Genomic DNA, 24,506 nt, shown 5'->3' on the forward strand with positions numbered 1-24,506 from the left:
TCCCGTGACTTGCACGAATCAGTAACCCCGTCATGCCTCAGGCATTAAATCTCAGGCACCCAAACTCGGCCAGCGCGTCTCTGTAGTGTCTGTCGCCTGTTCCGTCAACGGAGGGACTCCTTCAGTACTCAGTAACTTAACATAGCAGCGACAGCAACACTGCAGCATCGCTTGCTTTCCATCCCCCTCACTCTCTCACTCACCACCCTTTCCCCTCCCCCCCCTTCTTCAGTACTTATTCTCCGCTACGTTGGTCCAGTCCCACTTACGAAACGCACACGCCCTCCAATTGATTATCCCCGTGTCTCTCTGCCAATTTCCCCTACTGCTTACCTAGTATTCTGTTTCCGCTTTGTCCGCCCACCCGCAGTGCCAACCAAACACACGCGCGCGCAATCCGGTGCAGAAGCCCAACATCGCGTTCCCCGATTCCGTGCCGATCTAGCGTCTATCCAGTCAACAACCCAGTACGCTCTACTACCTTGCGCCAGCTGCTTAGCCTCGGCGTATTCATCTCTTTCAATCTGACTGACCATGCGTAATCAAATTATAGTGAATTAATCCTCGAGTCTGACCAGAATGGAGACCGAGTCGCCCCTCTCAACGCCTCAGCCCGGGCCGGCCACCCAGAGCGACGCCTCCCCTTCGACCGATCGGAGAAAGTCTGGCCGCGTGACGCGCAGACCCGAACTCTACTCACAAAGATACAGCGCCAGCAACGGCGCGACCCCCAGCGGTGCGAAACGCAAGCGTGCCGCGACCGCCGACAGCAACGATGAAGGCGAGGAAGGCGAACAGAGTGAGGACCACGCGTCGGAATCCGACGACATCGAATCCGCCGACGAAGAGCCCGACGAGGAAGAACTGAGAGAGCAGAAGCGCGCCGCGCGCAAGGCATCATCGAAAAAGCAGACTTCCGGGTCATCCAAATCAAAGTCGAACAAGTCTCAGTCGTCTCGATCGGCCAAGAAACCCAAGGTCGCTGCTGCTGCCGGCAATAGCATCGGCCGCCAATTGGCCCTGCGACCCGCAACCAACGGGAAGCGGTCGCGGCCCAAGCAGATGAAGGCGCGATTGACCATGGCTGCTCGACAAGGCGGGCTGTACGGTAAGCATTTCAACGTCTCGAATCTTGCATGGCCGTGCGATTGCTGACAGTGTGGTCTAGCGGAGATCTTTGGGAAGGGTCGCAATGTGGAAACTGTTGCCGCGGAATGGCTCACTGCATACCAAGAGGATCAGTCGGCGGCCGTGACTGAACTGGTCAATATGATGCTCAGGTGCTCCGGGACCGATCTTGATGTCGATACGCACGATATTGAGGATGTAGACAACGTACCAACCCGTGTGGGAGACTTGGCGACGCGGTACGATGCGGTTGGAATCACTGAATATCCCCTCATATCGAAATCCCGGAAATTGAGATCATTCCAACCCGTCCTCGAAAGCTTTTTCATGGCTCTGATCCAGACTCTGCATCACTCCTCTGTCCTATATACCGATCCCAACTTGTTCGAAAATCTGCTGGTCTGGATTGCCGGGTTCTCCACAAGCAGGTGCCGACCATTTAGACATACGGCGGTCGTCATTACTATGACAATCATGAACGCCTTCTGTGATCTCGCTCGAGAAATCACCACTCTGGTTTCCACATCTCGCAAGCAGCTCGAAAGTGAAAGGAAGAAGAAGAACGTGAACAAGGGGAGAGCGGATGCGATTGCGTCCGCTATAGAAGACAATGAACAGAAGATCGAGGTGATCGATGACGCTCTGAAAGACGGCGTGGACATCATCTTCGTGCATCGCTACCGGGACGTTGACCCCCACATTCGAACTGAATGCATGATATCTTTGGGACGGTGGATACGCACGTATCGAGAATATTTCTTCGACGGACAATTTCTTCGATTCTTCGGCTGGATCCTTGCGGACCCTGTTCCTCAGGCACGCCTTGTTGTCGTTAACCAGTTGCGCGATATTTATGGAAACAGAGACAACGTCGCGGGACTACGAGCATTCACCGAACGCTGGCGGCAACGCTTGGTTGAAATGGCCGCCCACGACGCAGATATCACAGTACGCGCCTCGGTCATTGAGCTGCTCGACATCGTCCGTGACACTGGACTGATTGAGCCTGCCGATATAGACACGGTTGGTAAACTCGTTTTCGATAACGAGGCGCGGGTACGCAAGGCAGCTGGCCGTTTCTTCGTTGCCAATGTTGAAGACGTGTTCGACTCTACCTTGGAGGAACTCGGCGAAGAAGTCAATGAATTCTTCGGTGAGGAGGATGAAGACGACTTCGAATCGCCAAAACGGTCTTGGATCAAGTTCAAATGTCTGGTCGATATACTTCAGGCTTACGACAATATGGAGAGCGAAGAACATCGAGAAGACCCTTCGATCCCTTCGCGAGACGCACTTCTGGGAGCTTCCATGGAAACTCGATTTGTTCTTGCCACAGAGGCCATCTATCCTCACTTGACTGACCTCTCCCACTGGCAATCTCTAGCTGGATATCTTCTGTACGATCATTCTCAAATTTCCGACGACATCGCGGAGGATGACGCCGCAGCCTCGGTTCGACAAGCTTATAAGATGCAAGAAGGCCAGGAAGTGATTCTCCTTGAAGTCCTATGCTGTGCTGTTAAATTGCGCGTTCTTGATATCGCCAAGTCTGACATCGATAAGAGAGGACGGAAAGTCAAGACTTTGACCGATAAGATTCCAGAACTGCAGGAGGAAATCGCACACAGTCTTGCGCAAATCATCCCGCAACTTCTGAATAAGTTCGGCTCGGTACCGGAAGCCGCCTCTGCTGTTCTCAGACTCGAGCATCTGGTCGACCTGGGCAAGATCGAAGATATTCAAAAAGATGCAACAGCCTATACCTCGTTGCTGAATGATATTAACAAGCAGTTCCTAACCCACTCAGATCGGGATGTTCTTGCCGAAGCTAGCGTCGCATTTCTGCATGCTAAGAGTTCCGACGACATGCGCGAGGCTCTAGAGGGCAAGGTACAAGAACTGTGGGACAACATGATTGATACTCTGGGTACATTATCTCGGAAAACGGAAGTTGCAGAGGGAGGCTCGATAGCTCCAGCCACTCTCAACGAGCTCATCAACACGGTCACCAGGATTTCCAATCTGGCCAGCATCATCGACTGTACTCACGTTCTGGAAACTATGCCGTCCACTCGGACCAAAGGAAAGAGTAAAGACTTTGCGGAGGCGCCGTTCAACACCTTATTGCACCTTGTCGAGCGTGGACTCCGTGCAGAGGAGGACGATGAAGACTCAGCTAAGGCAGAAACGGAATTGGTGGTCAACGCTATCAGGACCCTACTTTTCTACTTCATGTGGAAGGTTCACTCCTTGGTTTCGACCCTGAATGTCGGCAAGGCATCATTTAACACCGCTTTCTTTGAAGCCCTGACCAAAGGCCGCGAAATGTTTGTGGCAGCATTGACTGCTATCATGAAGAGTCGCTCGGGTCTCGATGATATCCGCTTCTGCGCAGCCACGACTCTCTTAGACCTACAGACTTTGTTTGGCACCCTCCGCCATGCGGGGCTTGGCGTGGGCAACGACGAAGACACCATTTTCCAGACCCAAAGCTTGGTCCACGAAATCGGGGACGAGCCCAAGGCCCTAATCACCAAGCTCCACGGCATCGCGGAACGGACATATGCAAAGAAGATCCGCGTCTCGCTCGAACCCGCCGATGATGACGAGCCTCTGTCCGATGACGATATCCAGAAGGCACCGGTGGATGAAGACGAGGAGGAAGACGAAGACGAAGACGCCGACCAACCGCTCGACGACGAGCGTCTCCGGTCCAGCATCGTGGCGGAGCAACGGCTCTGCGAGCTGACCGGAAAGATCGTCCTCGCCATCGTAGGCCGCATCCTGGACGCATCGGGCTCCGACCAGGGACAACTACGGAAGCGCCTCCTTCACCACAAGGCCAAGCTCGGTCGGAATTACCGCGAGGTCCTGGCCTTCCTTGAGGATCGCAAGCCCCGAACCGCCGCATCACGAGCCACGCCTGCCCAGTCCAGGGCGAAACAACCCGCTGCTGCTCCCGCCCGGCCCACGACCGACAAGCCTCGCAACGGCGGCGCCGCTAGCAGCAGCGGTGCCAACCCACCGACCAAGCAGCGCAAAGAATCTCACAAATCCGCTGAACGAATCGAGGACGATGACGAGGACGACGACAACGACGAAGAGGAGGAGGAAGAGGAGGAGGACGCAATCGAGGACGACGGCTCTGAAGACGGCGAGGAGGACCTCCGAGCCCGAGGTCTCGTCGAGGAGGGAAACATTGACCTTGACGTCGATCAACATCAAGACGAGGATGCGAACGTGGCCTCCCCTGAGCCGGATGATGAGGACGAAGTCATGGGTGACTGATATATTATTTACTGTAGTTTGATTTTTCTATACACTGTTCCTCTCTCCTTCGTGTGTGTCCATATTCCATTTGTTTATTTTATCTGCTTGCTTGTTTCGGAGACAAGGCAAACAAACTTAAGTGGCAAAATTTCACGGTGTTCCCCTTTTTTTCCTTTTTTTTTCCTTCGCGTGTCTATGTCAGCCTGGGTTCATGCTCTTTTTGCTGTCATTCTGTGTATCGTTTGGTAGTAGGGTAGGCGTAAAACTTCTATCATCATCTTTACTTCGATTTGCTTTGTTTGATCATTTAGGTTTGGTGGTAGGCGGACGTACTCCGTACGGCGTACTCTCTGTTTGTTTCTCTTTTCTCGTTCTACACCGGGTAAAGGAATCGGATGGCTGGGTTTGTTCTCAGGCTGTGGGATTGGTCTCTTCTGGTGCTGCATTCAGGATGATTGATCCCCTAAAGCGTGAGGCGTAGGACTTGCCATTCTTTCGGAGATCTTCACTTGGTCTCTAGTATGTGTGCTTTTGATTCAAGTGCAGTACCACTGTATGACCTTCCCGCATGCCACGAGTGGATGAGTCTGGAGAGGTTGTGGTTGGACTAACGAGGATTGATATTGACATTTACGGAGAGGATTAGTGCACTTGGATTTATTGGCGCGGTGCAATGGGTCTGAGGTGGTCAGGTTGAGGTGTCAGGCGATGTGAGAAGGTAATCTTTGTACCTACCTAGGTGTCAAATCCTGATCTTAAAGATCATGTGTGCGGAAAATGCTCCTGCTTCGGCACTCATCTCACTGTCACATGCTACACCAGGGTATATCCACAAGCCACAAGGTATACACAAGCTACAAGATCAACCATGATTACACGGACCTAGCGCTTAAGAAGAGGGAAAACTTTCCATTTTCTGACCTAGAGCGGAAACCATCCCCGCCATCGTCGCTGAATAGAACGAGATATACCGCTTGGAGAGCGATCTGTTGATCATCAGTCCACCCTGTCTTCCCCTCTGCGTCAGCGGGAAAGAGGGAACCATGCAAAGCTAGCGATATACCACTCTTCCTCTCCAGAAAAGCAAAGGCGGATGGACGGACACCCGCATTCTAAGCCCTCATAAAAAGACAACCGAGGGGCAGAAGAGAACAACCATCCAGAAGAGACATGAACATGAGACCGAAAGGGGGAAGAATGAAACAGGTGCGCCGGTGTATGAGGAATGCTACGATAATAGGGAAAAAATTTGGGGGGTGAGTACATGACGGTGAATCTTGTTTATCGTGAACTGATCAAAACGATATTGTGAGTAGGAGGGGGTGGGGGACGGCGGAACGCAAATGTCGAAACCTCGAGTTGCAAAAGAAAGGGTGGTTTGGGATGAGAAAATGACATTTGTGGCGGTGCAGCAAGTTCTCCCTCAAGCACTCTTGAAGGACTTGAATCAAGAGCGATCGAAAGAGTTCAGAGTCCCAGAGCCTCCGCGTACTCGGAGGTTTTTGGGGTCCACAGCGCAGCCTCCTCCAGCCGCCATGTGTGACAGATCTAGCGATAAGGCATGGACTTGACATGAATACACCAGATCGTTGGAGATTCAGATTAAGAGTGCGGACACTCCGCTCTTTACATGTCCATGGAATCACCACCACCGTTGGCGAAGTTGAAGCCGCCAGGCTGCTGTTGCGTCGTACCAAGGGCAAATCCGGTCTGTGTTTGCTGAGGAGCAACCTCATCGATATCACCAGCCTCGTCCTCATCAGAGAAGTACTTCTCGATGATGTTGTACGCCTTCATGTAGATCTCCTCGTTGGCATTGTTCTGGCAGTCGTGGATCTTCTCCATGCCACCAGCCTCCTCGATGAACAAGGCGTAGCGGTTGACGCGAGCATCGCCAGCCTGAGCAGCTTCCTTGTCCATGTCACCAACCTTGAGGATGTTCTCGAGGCCGTCCAGCGCAACCTGGATAATCTTGTTGTCAGGGCAAGCAAGGAGATCGCACAGAGGCTTGATGCATCCCTGGGTGACGAGGTAGCGGATCTGCTCGGGCTTCTGAAGACCACCGGAGGTGGCGTTGGAAATAGCCCAGCAAGCTTCCTTGCGGGTCTTGAAGTCGCCATTAGCGAGCAGGTTGATGAGAGGAGGAATGATGCCAGCATCGACAACAGCCTGGATCTGGGTGGAGTTGCCAGCAGTGATGTTGGAAATGGTCCAGCAAGCTTCCTTGCGAATACCATCCTTGGTGGAGCTCAGGAGGGAAAGAAGGGCGGGGAGAGCACCGCAGTTGATGATGACCTGGGTCTGGACGTCGTCACCGGTCACGATGTTTCCGACGGACCGAAGGGCCGGGGTCTGAACAGAGGTCGAGGCGTGCATAAGGAGCTCGACAAGGCGGCGGGGGATGCCAGCCTCGATGACAGCCTGGATCTTGTCGTTGGCGCCATCGGACAGGTAAGAGATAGCCCAGCAGGCATCGATCAAGACTTCGTCATCAAGCATGTAGATAAGCTTGGCAAGGACGGGAAGGGCGGGGGCAATCTGTTGGAATGTGGGTGTTAGCGCGAAGCTTTTCTTTATCTGAATGCGGGAGAAACATACGGTGTTCCAGTCAGGCTGGGGAGTCTTGCCACGGCAGAAGTTGCTCAGGGTCCAGGTGGCGTTGCGGAGCATGCTCAGCTTGCGACCATCGTTGATCAGGTTAAGGAGGGGGCGGAGAGCACCGGCGTTCAGCACGAAGTCACGGCACTGAGGGCTGTCACCAGCAATGTTACCGAGGGCCCAGACGGCCTGCTCCCGCACGTCGGGCTCAGGGCTGCTCAAGAGCTCGACAAAGATGGGCACAGCGCCAGCCTCGATGACCACCTGGGTTTGCTGGGCGGAACCGGAGGCAATGTTGGTCAGAGCCCAAGCAGCTTCGAATTGAACAAGAGTGTGAGGAGAACGGAGGAACTCGACGAAGCGGCTCACGACTCCAGTCTCAATGACGCGCTCGATAGGAGGGTTGCGCTCCTTGGAAAGCAGCTTCCGGAACTTGGTAGTAGCCTGAATCTGCTGGTCGATCTGCTCGGAGAAGACGCCCTTAACCATCTCCGGGAGCTCAACATTAAGCTAAACGGCAAACTGTTAGCCATCGAAGCGGTAAAGGAAGATATATAAACGAGTAAGCAGGATGGGGATAAGGTGATGTTGCGCGGGGATAAGTCCTATCCAGCTCAAGCTCACTTTGGCAGCAAGCGGTGAAAAGCTCATTGCTTCGCATGGGCAAAAGGAAAATAAGCTGCGCCGCCACCGCTTGCAGAAAATCAAGCACACGAGCGACAAAACAAAAGGTGATTACATGCTAAATCAAGCGGAAGATGAAAAAAGAAAAAAAGCGAGATGGAAAGCATACCTCACTCTCGATGGCGCTGGCCTCGTCATCACTCTCAGCGGCAACACCGCCGCCTACACCAATTCCACCATCACGGGTCTGGATACCTCTTCTCTTGGCCAAGTTCTCTTCTCTCTTCTGCTTGCGAATTTCAACCTGCTGCTCCTCACGGCGACGACGGAGTTCATCAGGCTTGAACTGGTTTCGGGCCTTGAACTGGGTGCGACGGTGCTCGGGGATGTAACGTTCGGCCATGGTTGCTAGGACACAGGAGGGGTGAAAACAAAGCGCACAGGTGACTGATGAGCTAAAAGAGAGGAGAAGAGAAAAAGAAACGGAAGGTTTTATGTCGAAGAATAGACAGAAGACCAGTGGAGTGGATGGTTCTGAAGAAGGGAGACCAAGGGAAAGCTAGCCTTGGAGAAGAGGGGGGGTGAGCGCAAAGAAAGAAGTGAAGTTGAAGGAGGGGAAAAAAGTGTTGATGCTCGGAGGTGGGATTGGCTCCAGTCACGGGATGCCTTATGATTTGCTGCTTGCGGTCGCCGCGGGCTGCAAGCGCCACTTCCGCCTAAGCGGTTTTGCCGCGGAGGGGCTGTCTTGTGAGCGAGCTGATTGGTCGCACAAGAAAGAGGCAAAAACAAACATCTTTTTTCAGGACAGAAAAAGCTCGGTGCATTACAGAAAAAATGCAACGAATGCAAAAAGAAGAATTGCTCACACTCGGACTCGAACCGAGGATCTCAGCATTACTAGTGCTGCGCTTTACCATCTAAGCCATGCGAGCTAATTGCTGGTATTTTGTGCTCGTTTATGTTATATAGTCTGAATATATGCGCGAAAAGGAAGGAAGCACGAAACCGCGGAACGCGTCTCATAATAAGTTTATCGTCTTCCAGCTTCATCTTCTACACTTCCGCTTCTTCCAGAAAATGAATCTCCTAATCCTTACTGGCTTCAATTGATGTGATGGTCAGTACTTGGCTTTGACCAACCACAATACCTCTAATCAATTTGACCCTTTCTGCCCAGGATTCAAGCAGTAGTTCGGCAGTCGAGTGGAGGTCAATCAATGAAATCTAGTCCGTGATACCTGCACCGTTCATGGCTTGAAATACTTTCTTGTATCCTTCGCAGACACCCGTAGTATGTCGACTACCAGTCGCAATGCCGGCCAACTTCACTCCTAGACTAGTGGACATTACCAAAGCGCTCGCGTCTCCTGGCAATGTCAACATCATCGGGGTCGTGGTCGACGTGATGCCCGGCGTCTGGAAGTCTCGAGGCACCTCTACCTGCATTACCTTCACGATCAAAGATTCCAACCTGGAAAATGGTCATACGTGGGACGGGTTGAAGGTCAAATACTTCAGGGATAACGAGGATAGTCTACCACCCGTCAAAGTGCATGATGTAATCCTGCTGCGCAATTTATGGGTTCGTGATCGATTCATGGCTCTATCCCCTCAAGCAATTGATACTCACAATCCTCGCTGCAGGTCCGGTCATTACAAGGCGGAACTCTGGGAGTGGCCGCGCAGGATCGGGACATCCCATGGGCCATTTTTCGTTCGGACCTGAATTCAATGGCCAGATCCTCGCCGATCTGTGGCCCCCGACCCTTTGAGCCTGATGCTGTTGAGAGAAGGAAGGCCCTATCTCTGCTGAACAAAGTCGCTAGCATCCACGACTTTCGCAAAGCTTCGGTAGAAGCCCGTCCTCCACCTTCCTATGTGGTTCAGACCTCCGCGCCGAACTCTAGGTCATACAACCGCAAGAAATTCTCGCTGATCAAAGATATCGAAGAGCAGACCTTCGTTGACTTGGTCGGGGAAGTGATCAAGATATACCCCAATGACAGCGAGAAGGCCTTGCTTTACCTGACCGACTACACTTCCAACAAAGATCTGCACGACTATTCGCCGGACAATGGCGAGGGCAACGGCGAAGGCTGCGAAGGAGACACCTTTAACTACCAGAGACGATTTCGAAAGAAGTGGACGGGGCCCGCTGGGCAGTTGTCTCTCCCGGTCACATTATGGGAGCCACACGCAGCGTACGCCCGTCAGCATGTCAAGGAGGATGATATCGTTCTCTTGTACAACGTCCACATCAAAAAGAATCGCGTCAATGGGAGATTGGAAGCTACCGTCCATACCAACCGAACCAACCCTCTGGCGGCAAACTTGGTCGTCGTGCAACCTCACAAGGACGTGCGAGCCCAGCAGTTGATCGACCGCAAAACCGCATACTGGGAATCGCACCCCCGAAAACGAAAGCCCGCTGAGGAAGACAACCAGAAGGCTCCCAAGAAGGTCAAGTCAAAGACGCGGAAGAAGGAAGCCCTTGCGGACGGCCAACAGCCTCTGGCCCCGCCCGTCACCAACCGGGGTCGCTACGAAGCAAACCCTAACGGTCAGTCACTTTATAGGGACAGGTTCCAGGAATGCTGAAATTAACGATCCATAATAGTACGCGCTGGCAACCCGTCAGTTCCCACCCGGAGTCTCGAAGCTATAATCGCCTCTGAAGAGCACACCAACCGGTCACCGGACAACATCGAATACCGCTTTCCCTTCCAGAACTTCTGCTATCGAACGAAAGTCCGCGTGGTCGATTATTTCCCTCATGATCTGGAAGACTTCTCGGTCCCAGTTCCCCGAGCCGCATCAAGTGAAGGCAGTGACAGAGAAGACAACGGCTTCATGACTTGGGAGTGGCGCTTCTGTCTCCTAGTCGAGAGCGTGCCCCCACCCCCAGCAGGACAAGCCAAGCAACAAATCAGATTGTTTGTCTCCAAGGGCGAGGCAGTGTACCTCCACGGCATTGATGCGGTAGAGTAAGTCACAATCGTTCATCTTCTACACAGATCCCATCGACTGACGCTGTACCAAATCGTCATCGCTCAGCCTCAGGAGAAATCCGGTCGACCTTGCGAATCTGCGAGAAAAATTGTTCCATGTCTGGGGCAATCTAGAGGAACTTAAACGAGCGGCCAGAGAGAAAGGCGCTGAAGCACCACATAATCTAGGTGCATTATCTCAGCAACCGTTCAATTGCTGTATTCAGGAATATGGGGTCAGGTGCAAACATTGTATTGACACAGTTGATGTCGACGACGACGGCGGCGGCGGCAGCGACGGCGGCGGCGACGGCGGCGATGTTGCCCCGGCATGTACCCATGAGGGCTGCTTTGGCTGGGAGAGGCGGTTTGCGATGTTCATGACCACAATCGAGGCTTGAGAGGAGGTTGAGGTGACGATTCTTATCTTCTTCTACCTTGACTATACCCTGAACGTCATGCGTCGAAGGTCATTTTCAAGGTTTGGCTTGGGTTTTCAGATCTTCACGTCTTGATTCATTGCATCCAATCATCTTGTATGACCTGGTGGTGACCTCGGGGGTATTATCTATGGGGCAATACCTTTATTCTGGATTTACGTTACGTTATGAATCTGAATAGAATGAGACCGCTCCGTATGCTCAAACCTATGTCAAATGCACCAACTCAAGGCTACCTCGAGTGAAAGCGAGCAGCGTTACAAGGAAACCAGCGCTTCCAAGGGCTGTCCTCAGAATGAGAAGAGATAAAGGAAAACAAAGGGTCAAAAGCTTATCATCATACTAGATATGCTTGTGGTCAGGAACGCTAAATCTTAGTCACCTTCACAACAGTGGTATCGATTCCATGCGAGGCTGGTTCGAACCGACAACTGGAGCCCCAATGGCACTCTCTCTGGCCCGGTTCGCTATAGGGACACCGGTGTCCAAACGTACATTCGGGGTCATGGCATTCCAGTCCATAGCGGCAGGGGATCATGCGAGCAATGGCTGCCAGCATTACATATTCGCTCCTGGTCAATTTGTGCGAGTGATCATGCTGGCAGTCATGTACAGGACAATCCCCCTGCAGATGGTAGTAATTGCACAACTTCAGCTTTTTGAGGCGATTCATGTCCTGCTGGTTTATCTTCTTCATGTCGAGCTTGTCAACTCGTTGCCCGTACTTGTTTCGCTCGACGACCTTGGGTTGTGCGGGGGCGGCCGCTTTGGAGCGCACCACCTGGAATTCTTCTTCTGGGCTAGATGGTCTGGATGAGGCGAGCGATAGTGATACGCTGGGGGTTGTGGACGCTTGGTTCGCAGACCGTGGAGAGAGCTTTGTCTCCGGCTTGGGTGACGGAGTGAGCTGGGAGCGGGGCTGCGTGGCCACGGCAGCTTTCCAGGGAGACCAGATGGGAAAAATTTTCGAGTCACGGAAGATCTCCGGCCACTGCAATGTCCTGAACGATGAGCTGACGGCATTCAAGCTCTCACCGAAAGGCAATGCTTCGAGCAAGGTCACTCGCCCCATCAGGTCCTTGTCGTCAAGGTGATCTCCCAGAACCTGAAAGAAGGAATTCTCATCCGCACAGCCCAGGAGGATTTGATGGCAGTGGCAATTGTAGAGATTGAGCTCAAAGGCCTCTGCATAAAGATGATGGTCGAATCAGCGTGGATTGAATGCAGGATGGAGACTGACGAGAAGCTTACCTGCAATCTTATTGTGCGCACTATCCGCTTCGGCGCCCGTGTCCACGATGTCAACCGAAGGATAGCAACTATTGAAGCCGCGAATGAAATCCTGCAGCAACGACGGATCGGTGGTTATGCCGCCTCGAATACAGGTCTCGCTTAGTGCTTTCACATTGATATACATTCTTGTCAACAATTTGGGGCCCTTGGCGCTGGGAAGCTGGTTGGCGTTAAAGGCCTCAAGCTCGTCGTGAAGCTTCTGGGCTGCGAGATTCCCGCCCTGTGTCCCCTTTTTGAGGTACGCATCCTTGAAAATGAACCCAGACCCGTCCAAGAGAACGATTATGTAGGGTTGGCGGTTCTGGAATGCAGTGAGGAAGTTGAGGTCAGCACAGACTGCGTTGCGGGAACTATAGTGTCAGACCCACCATGGAAAGTTGGAACCGAGAGACCTGCCCCATTAGTTCCATCTCATGTACCTGGATATCTCGATTGAAGCGCTTCTCGCGCTCATGATCAAGCTTTTCCTGTTCGTATGCATCTTCAAGCTGCGCCACTCGCTGCAGGAGTTCCTGTGCCCCGCGAAAAAAAGTAGTGTCAACGCAATGTATACATATATGGATTGTTGCGGATTGAGTAGCTGTGTATGTACCTCGATCAGCAGGTTCTTTTTCTGTTCTGTGAGAACCAGGTTTCTATAGCGATCAAGATATGTGGTGGCCGTCATGGTGATCAGTCAGGTCAGAATTAATAGCGGTATTGGTACTTTTGGCTAATCGTCCAAATCAACAACGAGAAAATTAAGCGTGGAGGTTTAGTTAGGAAGAACGAAAAAGTCAAAGATCAGTGTTATATATATAATAAATTTCAAAGGAGCTGGAGATATAGGCAGATGAATTCAGAAACTAAGTATGATTAGACATTCACTGCGATTGAGATTACAACACGAGAGAAGGAGAGGAAGAGAAAGGAAGAGAGGTCGCTCTACAAGGATTGCAATCAAGAGTCAAAGGCGTGGAGCTGGACTGACACTTGACACCAGCCGGCACTTGCACTAAATAGTGAATAGTCTAGTGTGCAGTTAAAGTGACTGACTGGCTTGATAAACGCGGGCACGGCAACTGGCAGGTTGAGTGACCGCCCGGGGAAACTGCCGGAACTGCTGTAGCTGCTGAGTCAGCTACTAACATGGGGAAAGCAACCGAGCGGAAACGCCTACGTGGAGCAAACGCTCTCCCATCCGATTTCCCCTTCACATCATCAGCTACAATCCTCCCTCCTCCTCATACTCCTCCTCTTCATCTTCCTCTCCCCCTCCCTCCCCTTCCCTCTCTTTCGTTCTCCTCTTTCGGTTCTTTCATCGCTACCCAAAGCCGTCTCACAATGGCTCGTCTTGGTTTCTTGTCTCTGGCTCTCCTTTCCGTCCAGGCCCTGATCGGCGGCGGTCTCGCGGCTGTATGTTTTACCCTCATCTGAATCAATCAGATTACTCACGTGTCTCAATTTTCGAGTCACTAACTCAATGCTCTTTCTCATATCTCTAGGATGCTGTCGAGAAGGATGAGGCTCCCCAGACTCCCAACCTTGCTGTCACCGCGCAGGCTGCTTTCCCTGCCTCTGAGTTCTTCGGCGTGAAGCTGGTCAATGGCCACCCGACCCAGGCGCTGATTACCTTCGCTAACGATGAGCCCAACCCGGTGACTGTCAACTTCATTGGAGGCTCTCTGTGGTCTCTGGGCGAGGAGGAGAACCGCATCGTTCGCAACCTGACCGCCCACCGATACAGCCTTGAGATCCCGGCCGGTGAGCAGGAGAGCGTGAACTTCAACTTCGCCACCGAGATGCACCCCCAGGATCTGAGACTTGAGCTGGCTTCTGTCATCTCCGACATCGAGGGCAACGTTTACACCCTGTACACCTACAACGGCACCGTCAGTGTGGTTGAGCCTGAGACCAGCATCTTCGACCCCCAGATGTAAGACCTCACTGCTCCCTCCCATCGTTCCAGGGAATATCCACTAACAATGCTGGCCACAGTCTTTTCCTGTACTTCTTCCTCCTGGCCTGCTTCTCTGGTGTCGTCTACTTCTTCTACACCGTCTGGATCGCCCCCTACTTCCCCCAGAAGCGTCGCGCTGGCAAGGCCCCTGAGACCATCAAGAAGTCGACTGTGCCCAAGAAGGAGGAGATCCCCGTGGAGGGACCCGCTGTCACTTCTGCCACCACCTACAATACCGACTGGATCCCCGCTCACCACATCAATCGCCCCGAGGCCCGCAAGGTGAAGGGCAGCAGCTCCCGCTCTAAGAGCCGTGCTTAAATGTCATTGGTGACATCATGAACGGTGGCTGTGTAAGATGAAGATAAGGGAAGGATTCAATGCCCGTAGTGGGGACCTTGAGTGGTTCTTTCTATAAGGCTGAAGACAGGATGACCCGTTGACAGAAACGACTGCTGAAAATGTGGTCGGTCGACTGGGGCTCCTGCTCTTTCATTTTGCGTGTACATTTATGTCCACATTTGATTTAGGCAAATGAAGCTTTTGCAACTCAGGCTTCAGGGTTCCATTAGAAACAGTCAAGGATTGAATATTGAACTTAAACAAGGGATACCGCGCCCTTGCTCCTTGAATCCAAACCTTTGCCCATCCCCATGTCCATTATGTACCTTTTTTCAAAATATCATAACCGCCTCCAATCGTCGAACTCCTCCGCAAGGTGCGCCTTGAGCTCCGTGAACCGATTCCCAAACCCCTGCCCACAGCGCCAACAGACAAAGTCCCGGCGCAGATACCCCATCTCATCCGGCCGCCGCCGGGGATCATCTTCCGCGAGGGGAAAGTCCTCGATAGGCACGAAGAACGGCGTAGAGAAACTATTGTAATGCTTCCGATGCTTCAGCCGGTCGCTGTAGCGGTCCACGGAGATGACATGGATGTGCAGGTGGTTCATGGACGGATGCGCGTGGATCCCACACATGATCTCGCGCTCCCAATCGCGCCCGCGCGGCAGCTCCGCCGGCGGGGGGTCGCACTCCAGCGCCGCCCTCCGCGCCTCCTCCTGCGCCGAGTACCGCCCGTGCATCCGACGCAGCTCGCCCGCGGCCAGCGCGCGCAGCCGCTGCGTCTCCGCCCGCACCTTGTCCAGGAAGGCCTCGCCGTCGGATGAGGAGGAGGAGAGGGCGTCGAACGGGTGGAGGCGGGTTTTGGTGGGGTCGCGGGGTAGGAGGAGCAGGTGCAGCGTGGATTTGGGGAAGAGGTCGCGGACCGCGACGAAGTCGTCGTTGTGGTAGATTACGGTGCTAGAGGGGTAGGCGGCTGGGTTGGCAATGTAGGCGCCGAGTCCGTCGCGGGGTCCGCCGATGGCTCTTCGTTTTGTTGAGGTTGTGGTGGTGGTGGTGGTGGTGGTGGTGGTGGATTTGCGCTGCTTGCTCTTCGTGGACATTAGCTCCGCGACTGTGGGGACGTTGGATTAGAACATATTAGTGATTGTTTTCTTGAACTTTCTCTGTATGCGCTGGGGTGTATTGCGAGGAGGAAAGTGAGGGTAGGGAAAAAGGCATCAACAGCGCAATCACAATCGCAATCGCAATTCGCTCGCGCAGCGCTCGAGTTCGGACATACAGGCATCTCGTTTGACTGGATTCTTCTTCTCCTTCCCATCTCCCGAACTGTCTGCCCTATAACCCGATGACTCGGACATGGCAGCAGAGCTATAGTATCATGGGCGAGTCACCATTGCTGGCTCATGGCTGTGGTCGCGGTCGCAATGAAATCATGTAGATGCGGAGAGCACAGCCCGAGTTAACTTAACCTAAAATGCTCCCCGCAGCGAACACCAACTCGGCCAAAGCGGTCAAAGTGCGGGACAACAATTAAGTCAAATCAATCAATTAATTATCAACCAGCAAGCAGCCAAAAGCAAGTCCCCCGTGCCACGACAAGTTCTTTTTTCTTTGCCTACAAGAGGGGCTTTCCCTTGCTCCCTCCCTTCCCTCCCTCCCCTTCTCTCGAGAACAAGCAAAGAAAACACCCAACAAGCATGGCCCCCAAGAAAAAGTCCGAGAACCGGGGAGGCGCTCCCAAACCCGGGACGAAGCAGGCCAAAGCCGCGGCCGAGCGATCGGCTGAGACGGCGAAGAAAGCGCAGACCACGACCGACGAGCAGAAGAAACCTTCGGTCAAGGAGGTCATTGGAGGAGCTTCATGGACCGGGAAACTGCCTGTGAATATGCTCGCGGAGCATTGCCAGAAGCAGAAGTGGGAGAAGCCGGAATACACGATGGTGAGTTTTGTGTGTATCTTGGGGTTCTTTCTTTAGGCTCCCAGGAACTGTATACCCTCACACCTCTGTGTGCTTGCCAGCGGGCGCGCAGTCTCTTGTTTGAGCTGATTCGACGGACCTGGATCTGACTGCGAACGTTGCAATAGATGAAAGTCTCAGAGGGGTTCGTCTCCAGCGTGATTCTGAAGCGCGTTGACCCGAAGACTCGCGAAACGATCGTCCTTCCTCCGATGAAGCTGCCCCCGTCGCATAAGCACCTCGCTGCCCAGCCTAGCGCGCTCGAGGCTCGACATTTCGCCGCAGCGTATACGTTGTACCGAGTCTGCAATATGAAGAATCTCCACATGATGATGCCGCCCACATATAAGAAGCTCTGGCGCGAGGATTTCACGGATCTCAAGGCGGCAGACTCCCGGGAAGGGAAGGGCTGGATGTACGAAGCTGACCCGTTTCTGGCGAAGCTGGAGCGCGAAAGCGCCGCGGCGGACTTGGAGATGAAGCGCAAGGAACGGGAGAAGCTTCAGGCCGCCAAGGCAGCGGAGACGACGGTCGATCTGGGACTGGGTTCCAGCGGCGGTGGGCAGAACAAAGGACGGAACATCTGGTCGCGTGCGCCCAAGGTTGATCTTGGCGGCAAGATCCGCCGTGAGATTGAGGGCATGCTGCGAGAGCATGCGATCTGGAACCCCTACGGGGTGGAGATTCCGCAAAAGGGACGTGATGCCATTGTCGACGAGCTCACTCGGCTCGGCTTTCGTCGCAGCCACGTCGAGGAGGCTGTCGGCACTTGTAAAGACCGTGAAGAGGTCCTTGAATGGCTTCTCATCTACGTGCCGGAAGACGATTTGCCTCGCTGGTGCTTGCCCGAGGGCTATTCGGCGGGCGTGAGCCTTGCAAGTGATGACCTTGCCAGAGAGGCGAAGATCAAACGTCTCACTGCTATGGGCTATCCCGTCGATCTCTGCACGCGAACTTTGGACAGCAAGAAAGGAGATGAGCTTGCTTCAGCGGAGATTCTCCAGAATACATTGGTTCACGGCGGAAATGCTCCAGCTGAGCCTGCTTCTTCCGGTGAGGAGGATTCATGGGCAGAGGAGCAAGAAACACTCGAGGCAATTTTCGGGGATAGGTATATACGGGCTTCTGACAAGGTCTGTGAGATCAAGGGTGAAAACCCCGACTTGCCAGAGCCGTTGACTTTCCGGTTCCAACGACCTTCGACGCATTATCCATCTTCTCCGCCGATCATCTCTATCCAGGCGAAAGGTATTCCTGCCTATATACGTCTTAGTGCGATACGTCAGGTGGTTCAGTACTCCGAAGAGAATTTCGTAGGAGAGCCTATGATCTATAACATGCTGGATTGGCTGGAGACCAATCTCCCCTCAGTTATGGAGAATCCCGGGAAGCTGCGAGACATCTCGACGGTGACAGCTCCCCTACCCCCCACTGGGACCACCTCGAATCTTCCCGTGCGCTCATCGCGCAAGAGAGGATATGAGGTCAAGTGGCAACCAGGTGCACCGCAAAGCGTTTCGCTACGCGAGTCTTGGGAAGCGAGGCAGTCAACCAAAGACCAGCAGGACATGCTTCGAAAGCGCCAGTCGCTCCCGGCCTGGAACACCCAGGAAGCCATCATCGATGCTGTGAACACACATCAAGTTACGATCATCTCCGGAGAGACCGGTAGTGGAAAGAGTACCCAATCCGTTCAATTCATGCTCGACGACCTAATCAAGAGGGACCTCGGCGCTGCCGCGAACATCATCTGTACCCAGCCGCGTAGGATCTCTGCTTTGGGCCTGGCGGATCGAGTCAGCGACGAGCGATGCACACCCGTCGGCGACGAGGTAGGATACATCATTCGAGGAGAGTCGAAGGTCAAGTCAGGGCGGACAAAGATCACTTTCGTCACGACGGGTGTCTTACTCCGTCGCATGCAGTCGGGCAGTGGCCCGGATGGCAATGTTGCAAGCTCTCTCTCAGATGTCACTCACGTCGTCGTTGATGAAGTGCACGAGCGCAGTCTCGATACCGACTTCCTCCTAGCTCTTCTCAGAGACGTTCTGCGCCACCGCAAGGATATCAAAGTCATTCTGATGAGTGCAACCCTCGACGCAGAGATCTTCATCAATTATTTTGGCGGCCGAGAGTCGGTTGGTCTGGTCAACATCCCGGGACGGACTTTCCCTGTCGACGATTACTACTTAGACGATGTTATTCGTGACACTGGGTTCTACCCCGAGCTCACAGAGCGGGACTTCGACGAAGAGGCTCCATCCTCGCAGCAGTCCGACGAGCCCCTAGGCAAGGTCCTACGAAGCCTCGGAATGGGCATCAACTACGAGCTGATTGCCTCTACCGTCCGATATATCGATGCCAAGCTGGGCGACCAGCCCGGGGGCATCCTGATCTTCTTGCCCGGTACCATGGAGATCGAAAGATGCCTCAACGCTGTGAGAAGAATCCCAAATACCCATCCCCTACCTCTCCATGCATCTCTTCTACCAGCTGAGCAGCGCCGTGTCTTTCAAAGTGCCCCCAAAGGCATGCGCAAAGTCATCGCTGCCACCAACGTCGCCGAGACATCCATCACCATCGAAGACATTGTGGCCGTCATTGACACCGGCCGCGTGAAAGAGACGAGCTATGACCCGCGAGACAACATTGTCAGGCTACAAGAGGTGTGGGCTTCGCAAGCAGCCTGCAAGCAACGCCGCGGACGTGCCGGTCGTGTCAGGGCAGGAACATGCTACAAGCTCTACACACGCAAAGCCGAGACGAGCATGCCTCACCGACCTGACCCGGAGATCCGGCGCGTACCGCTGGAGCAACTCTGCCTGTCCGTGAAAGCCATGCAAGGCATCAGCGACGTCGCGCACTTCCTCGCCAACACCATCACGCCACCCGAGAGCACCGCCGTCGAGGGCGCCCTGGACTTCTTGCACCGCGTCGGGGCGCTCGACCACGACCGGCTCACAGCGCTGGGCCGCTACCTCTCCATGATCCCGGCGGACCTCCGGTGCGCCAAACTGATGGTCTACGGCTCGATCTTCGGCTGCATCGACGCCTGCGTGACCATCTCCGCCATCCTCACGGTCAAGAGCCCCTTCGTCTCCCCGCGCGACAAACGCGAGGAAGCCACCGCCGCCAAAGCCGCCTTCACCAAGGGTGCCAACGACGGCGACCTCCTGACCGACCTACTCGCCTACCAACAATGGTCCGACCGCGTCCAAGCCCACGGCTACTGGCAGACCCAAAGCTGGTGCATGGCCAATTTCCTCTCGCATCAAACCCTGCGCGACATCTCCTCCAACCGCGCCCAACTCCTCACCTCCCTCAAAGACGCCGGCCTCCTCCCCGTCGACTACTCTTCCTCTTCCTCTTCCTCTTCCCAAGCCCAAGCCCAACCCCAATCCTCCTCACGCAGCGCCAACAACAACAACAACAACAACAATAACAACAACAACTGGAACCGCAACACAACCAACAAACCCCTCCTCCGCGCCCTCATCGCAGGCGCCTTCCAGCCGCAAATCGCGCAGATCTCCTTCCCCGACAAGAAATTCGCCGCCTCCATCACCGGCACCGTCGAGATCGACCCGGACGCCCGCACGATCAAGTACTTCAACCAGGAGAACGGCCGCGTCTTCATCCACCCGAGTTCGCTGCTGTTCTCCGCCCAGAACTACCCCGGCGGCGCCGCGTACCTGAGCTACTTCACCAAGATGGCGACGAGTAAGGTATTCGTGCGGGACTTGACTCGTAAGTTTTGCTGCCCCCCCGCCCCCGGCATCTTCCATATCTTTTAAGGGGTTGGTTCGGCTGCTAATGTCGCCAATGTAGCATTCAACGCCTTCTCCCTCCTCCTCTTCTGCGGATCCATCGACCTCGATACCACGGGGCGCGGGTTGATCGTCGACGGGTGGTTGCGGCTGCGCGGCTGGGCGCGCATCGGCGTCCTCGTGTCCCGGTTGCGCATGATGCTGGACGAGGTGATTGCCGGCCGGATCGATCAGCCTACTTTCGGGTCTGGGGGTGTGAGCGGGCCCCTGGCGGACCAGGTGATCGAGGTCGTGAAGAGGTTGGTCGAGTTTAATGGGTTGGATCAATGAATTCCCATTTCCATCTTTCTGGGCGGGCTGCGTGCTGCGGACATTGGGTTTATGTCTGATTATCTTCTTTCTTGGAAAAGATGTTGGCTAGATAGCTAGATACATAGATAGATAGATTATCCGGTTGGCAAGGGACTCGGCTTGCTTTGCTGGGTGATTTGCTTGGGTTAATTCTAGAAAAGAGGGCGTTGTACCATAGCAAGGAGGAGGTAGAGATTGAGGGAGGTCTATGTGAGCCCCTGGGGTTGGGTATACTGACCGTGCCGGAAGGACAGCTGGTGTCAATGACAGCGCTTTATACTAGCCCCAAGCCTAGAAACTAGATTTATGAGGTCAAGATACGCACGCCACTGCAGCATGTAAAATAAAAAAAAAAGTAAGATTCATTTTCATTAATACCTGCGCCATAATCCTGGATGATAATCCGTCGAGCGGGAAGAAAAGGAGAAGAAAAAACGAAGTGTGCCGCGTAAGAGAATGAAAGGACAAACGTCATTCCAAAATCCGTGACAGAAGAGAGAAAAGGAAATTAGGAAAGGGAAAAATTTCATCGTGCGTGACACTCTTTGACATCGTGTCGTCGGGTCACTGTCCATGAGGGACCAAAACATGCCGGAAACGTAATCATCACGAGGCGGCATGCCATAATCGACTGGGAATAAGAAGAGGAGGGATGACGAAAAGACAAAGGAGAGGAACAAATGGGCGGAACCTGAAAGAATGGCAGGTTTCAGGAAAAAGAAACAAGAGGTAACTAGCCATCGATTCCATGAACTCCCGAGCCTGGATGTGTTGCGCGGCTTTCATGTCATCCGAATCATTAGATCAATACAAAATCAAAAGAACTCCGCCTTCCCTTGGTATCTGATATCCTGACCCTGTGGTCAGTTTTTCTTTTTTGTGGGTTCTAAAGTCCAATGTGCATCACTTGGGACATCGCCCCTAGTGCATTGATTAAAGTGTAAGGAAATGTAAAGAGTGAAAGAAGGAATCAAGAGTTCTGGCCAGTAGCACGTGGTGTGGGTCGATTGATTCCCTGTATGGTGGTTCGGCGCTCGACTATCGAAGCATGAGCCTGGGTGGGGACCTCGATACTAAATGTTGACTTTCTTGCAATAGTGGCCTGCTTCGAGAGTTGAGTTCCGGCGGAAAAAAGAAGTGTCTTTGTGGTTGTCAGGGAGAAGAAACCCTCGCTTCATTTCGGCCTCGACGAAGAGAGAAGCGCGTTTGTACCGCTTGTCAGTATACTTCTCGTAGATCGCGGCATGGTGTTTGCTAGGCCTCTCGCAGCACTCCATCATGAGGGAAATGAGAGGCAGAAGCTGAGAGTAAGTATATCCTGCATAGTGGGTATGGGCGGGTGTCTGTGCTTGATTAGCATCTCTCACGCGAGTCAAAACAGCGGTAGTCTTACCCAGTCGCCCTTTCTCAGCATCAGTCTAGCCAAACAATGAGCCCCCGCTGCAACAAAGCTAGCAGGGCTGCCAACGAAGCGTTCGTCCATGATGGTAATTTCCAGAAAGTACTTGGCGAGAGTGCGCGTCTCCAGATCATAATCGTCGGCTTTGCTGATGCGGCGCAGGAAACTCATCGGGCCAGGGCATCCTAATTCAAACTGCAACATGCTCAACATGAACCATTCGGCTTTCAGGATCTCGTCCGCAGAGTAGCCGCCGTCGACCATGTAGACAATCTCCTGAATGGACGGGCAGTTGATCTCTTCATACTTAGCCGCGATGAAGATCGCAGTGGCGCCCACCAATTGAAGTTTGTTAAGAGAGACAATCTTGCAGGACAGGAACCGGTCAATGTAATTGACGCAGAGAAAGAGGGTCTCAGGCAGCAGCGAGAACCGATGGTGGACTTGCACTAGCCAGTCCATGAGAACCGAGCGCATCGACCACTGGATCTCGGCCTGGTTGTCCATGTAATGCGCATTTGGCAATAACTTGATCTATACATAGCAGGTTCTGTTAGTGACTTCCTCCTTGTCAATTGCGTTTCAAACAAGGGGTCCATACCTCTTGCTCTCTCATATACTCGAAAATCTCCTCACTGTACTCCGCAACCATACTTGTGTCCCAGAACTCATCTTCAATATCCTCCTCTGTTCGCGTAGCTTCGACAACTTGCTGTGCAAGGGCTAATTCCCGTCGGACTTGCTGGGTGTACTTAGGGAACAGGACCGTCGTAGCGCCGCCGGTGGTGTTCTCGCCACGCGAACGATAAGAGCGAGCCGTGATGTATCCATCATCGTCCTCATTCTCCTCCTCTTCATCGTCCCAATAATCCTCAAATTCAGCCTGTGCCGGTTGGCGATCATGGGTGACGTGAGAGCTTGAGACAGATTCGCGGTGAGACTTGGTAGCAGGATCAGATATATCGTGGCCTGCAGGGCCAACTTCCTCGCGGGACTCACGACTTTCCCTCACACCTTGCACCTCACAAACGTCATCATCAAGCTTGGAGGATTCTTTGTCATCTTCTACCGCTGCAGAGGTGACAACAGCGTGCTCTTCCAATTCTCCCACTACAGGATCCTGGACCTCATCTGATTGGGTTTCTTCCTTTGCGCCATCTTGCTTCGCAGGTGCAATCGGCGCATGTGCAAGCGAAGGCTCACCTTTTCCTCGCTTCGCTTCTTTCTTGGTTTCCTTGGATGTGTTTTCGCATTTTTCGGCTTGTGCCTTGGATGTGTCCTTGGAGATAGTGGCCCGCTTGTTCAGGGTCTTGCGGGTATTGGCAGCCTGCTTCGACGGCTCGACGGACTTCGCATGAGTGACATTGGTGACATTGGTGACATTACTCAAGATTCCCTTCATCACCCCTGGGCGTTGGGCCGGTTGTGCTAGGACAGTGGACTTCTTCTCAATGACCACCGAGGGCTTCTCGGCAGCTTTGGACTGCTTCCTCCCAGCAAGGGATGCGTCGTCGCGGCTGGCATTAACGGGCTTAGACGTGTTGCTGACATCTCCAAAGGCCGCTCGCTTGGTGGTAGGCTTCGAAACGCCGTTCTGATAGAGGGCCGACAACGCAGGGGTCGATTTGTTCTGCTGGTGGATGGTCTTGCCGGCTACGGCAGGGAAGGGGGCATTTTCGTCGCCGCGAACGCGGATTCTCTGGGGCTATGGAAGTAAATTGTGATTAGCTCTGATATCGAGGCTGGCGCGACTTTGTAGAAGATTTGTCAAGATGTCCTTCGCTGCATGGGCGCGTAGGTAAAGTGCGCACTGAGGACAACACATGGCCGACAAGGTGATCGACGCTATCGAAGAGGAACAACGAAAAGACGATAACGTACCTTTGCATCCATGGTGAACTTGAGTCAGCGTTCACTTTTGAGCCTCCAGGACTCGACGTGGGTTGTGGATGGGACTTGGGCTGTTGTTGTTTACTTTCTCTGCGCTCTGCGCAGGAGCGGTTTTGTTGCAGCAGCTCAAGTTATACTAAGAGCGGCCCCAAACAAACAACAACAGCAACAACCACGCCAAGACCAGGTGCAGAGAAAACGAAGAATTAATCCAGTGATGACCGGGACAAAGGACAAGCACTGGATTGGCACGAGACTTTTCTGTAGCAAGTTATAGAAAACTTCAGAAAGACTTTGAAAAAAATAAAAGCGACGACGAAGCAATCGAGAAGGAAGGGAAGGGAGCTGAGGGGAGGGCGCGACCTGGGGCAGGGCAGGGCAGGGCAGGGCAGGGCAGGACAAAAACACAGGTGGAGGCGGAGGAGGCTTGAAGACTGCTGAGGGAGCAACAGCAGCACTAATTGGAATTAGTTCAGCCGGTTGGATGGCAACCGTGGACGTGACAAAGAGCAGTATTA

At 53.5% G+C, this 24,506-nt stretch overlaps 8 protein-coding genes and 1 non-coding gene across 9 annotated transcripts; 4 read left to right on the top strand and 5 right to left on the bottom strand.

Moving 5' to 3' along the window:
• The first annotated feature begins 114 nt into the window (after positions 1-114).
• On the top strand, positions 115-4,660 carry BO95DRAFT_439025 (cohesin subunit IRR1). The gene is made up of 3 exons (XM_025585646.1): positions 115-467; positions 554-1,108; positions 1,169-4,660. The coding sequence occupies exons 2-3, from the start codon at positions 580-582 to the stop codon at positions 4,414-4,416; spliced, it is 3,777 nt and encodes a 1,258-aa protein (XP_025446344.1). The 5' UTR covers positions 115-467; positions 554-579; the 3' UTR covers positions 4,417-4,660.
• Positions 4,661-5,817: 1,157 nt separating this feature from the next.
• On the bottom strand, positions 5,818-8,072 carry BO95DRAFT_245825 (karyopherin alpha). Its single transcript, XM_025581390.1, has 3 exons — positions 7,790-8,072; positions 6,997-7,506; positions 5,818-6,936 (listed from the first exon to the last, which is right to left on the bottom strand). Exons 1-3 carry the CDS (start codon positions 8,021-8,023, stop codon positions 6,025-6,027), a joined length of 1,656 nt encoding a protein of 551 aa, XP_025446345.1. The 5' UTR covers positions 8,024-8,072; the 3' UTR covers positions 5,818-6,024.
• Positions 8,073-8,479: 407 nt separating this feature from the next.
• BO95DRAFT_t43 lies at positions 8,480-8,552 on the bottom strand. Its single transcript has one exon. It is a non-coding gene; the product is annotated as a tRNA-Thr (tRNA).
• Positions 8,553-8,695: 143 nt separating this feature from the next.
• BO95DRAFT_405483 (telomere-binding alpha subunit central domain protein) lies at positions 8,696-11,236 on the top strand. Its single transcript, XM_025584004.1, has 4 exons — positions 8,696-9,202; positions 9,265-10,180; positions 10,238-10,604; positions 10,675-11,236. The coding sequence occupies exons 1-4, from the start codon at positions 8,933-8,935 to the stop codon at positions 11,006-11,008; spliced, it is 1,887 nt and encodes a 628-aa protein (XP_025446346.1). The 5' UTR covers positions 8,696-8,932; the 3' UTR covers positions 11,009-11,236.
• A 6-nt stretch (positions 11,237-11,242) lies between these two features.
• Positions 11,243-13,284, bottom strand: BO95DRAFT_511228 (CCCH zinc finger protein). The gene is made up of 4 exons (XM_025591415.1): positions 12,933-13,284; positions 12,709-12,852; positions 12,299-12,641; positions 11,243-12,232 (listed from the first exon to the last, which is right to left on the bottom strand). The coding sequence occupies exons 1-4, from the start codon at positions 13,005-13,007 to the stop codon at positions 11,415-11,417; spliced, it is 1,380 nt and encodes a 459-aa protein (XP_025446347.1). The 5' UTR covers positions 13,008-13,284; the 3' UTR covers positions 11,243-11,414.
• A 267-nt stretch (positions 13,285-13,551) lies between these two features.
• On the top strand, positions 13,552-14,940 carry BO95DRAFT_439029 (putative translocon-associated protein, alpha subunit). The gene is made up of 3 exons (XM_025585647.1): positions 13,552-13,735; positions 13,825-14,255; positions 14,318-14,940. Exons 1-3 carry the CDS (start codon positions 13,664-13,666, stop codon positions 14,598-14,600), a joined length of 786 nt encoding a protein of 261 aa, XP_025446348.1. The 5' UTR covers positions 13,552-13,663; the 3' UTR covers positions 14,601-14,940.
• A 21-nt stretch (positions 14,941-14,961) lies between these two features.
• BO95DRAFT_470771 (DNA 5'-adenosine monophosphate hydrolase) lies at positions 14,962-15,981 on the bottom strand (the record flags this gene model as incomplete). Its single annotated transcript, XM_025589537.1, has 2 exons — positions 14,962-15,734; positions 15,903-15,981. The coding sequence occupies 2 exons, from the start codon at positions 15,979-15,981 to the stop codon at positions 14,962-14,964; spliced, it is 852 nt and encodes a 283-aa protein (XP_025446349.1).
• Positions 15,982-16,199: 218 nt separating this feature from the next.
• On the top strand, positions 16,200-20,984 carry BO95DRAFT_405496 (RNA helicase). The gene is made up of 3 exons (XM_025584005.1): positions 16,200-16,563; positions 16,710-20,328; positions 20,410-20,984. The coding sequence occupies exons 1-3, from the start codon at positions 16,321-16,323 to the stop codon at positions 20,676-20,678; spliced, it is 4,131 nt and encodes a 1,376-aa protein (XP_025446350.1). The 5' UTR covers positions 16,200-16,320; the 3' UTR covers positions 20,679-20,984.
• A 788-nt stretch (positions 20,985-21,772) lies between these two features.
• Positions 21,773-23,991, bottom strand: BO95DRAFT_428188 (G2/mitotic-specific cyclin; the record flags this gene model as incomplete). Its single annotated transcript, XM_025584830.1, has 4 exons — positions 21,773-22,042; positions 22,093-22,632; positions 22,700-23,803; positions 23,980-23,991. The coding sequence occupies 4 exons, from the start codon at positions 23,989-23,991 to the stop codon at positions 21,773-21,775; spliced, it is 1,926 nt and encodes a 641-aa protein (XP_025446351.1).
• Between the last annotated feature and the right edge of the window lie 515 nt (positions 23,992-24,506).

Source organism: Aspergillus brunneoviolaceus (genome assembly GCF_003184695.1).
Source record: "Aspergillus brunneoviolaceus CBS 621.78 unplaced genomic scaffold BO95scaffold_7, whole genome shotgun sequence".
NCBI lineage: Eukaryota > Fungi > Ascomycota > Eurotiomycetes > Eurotiales > Aspergillaceae > Aspergillus > Aspergillus brunneoviolaceus.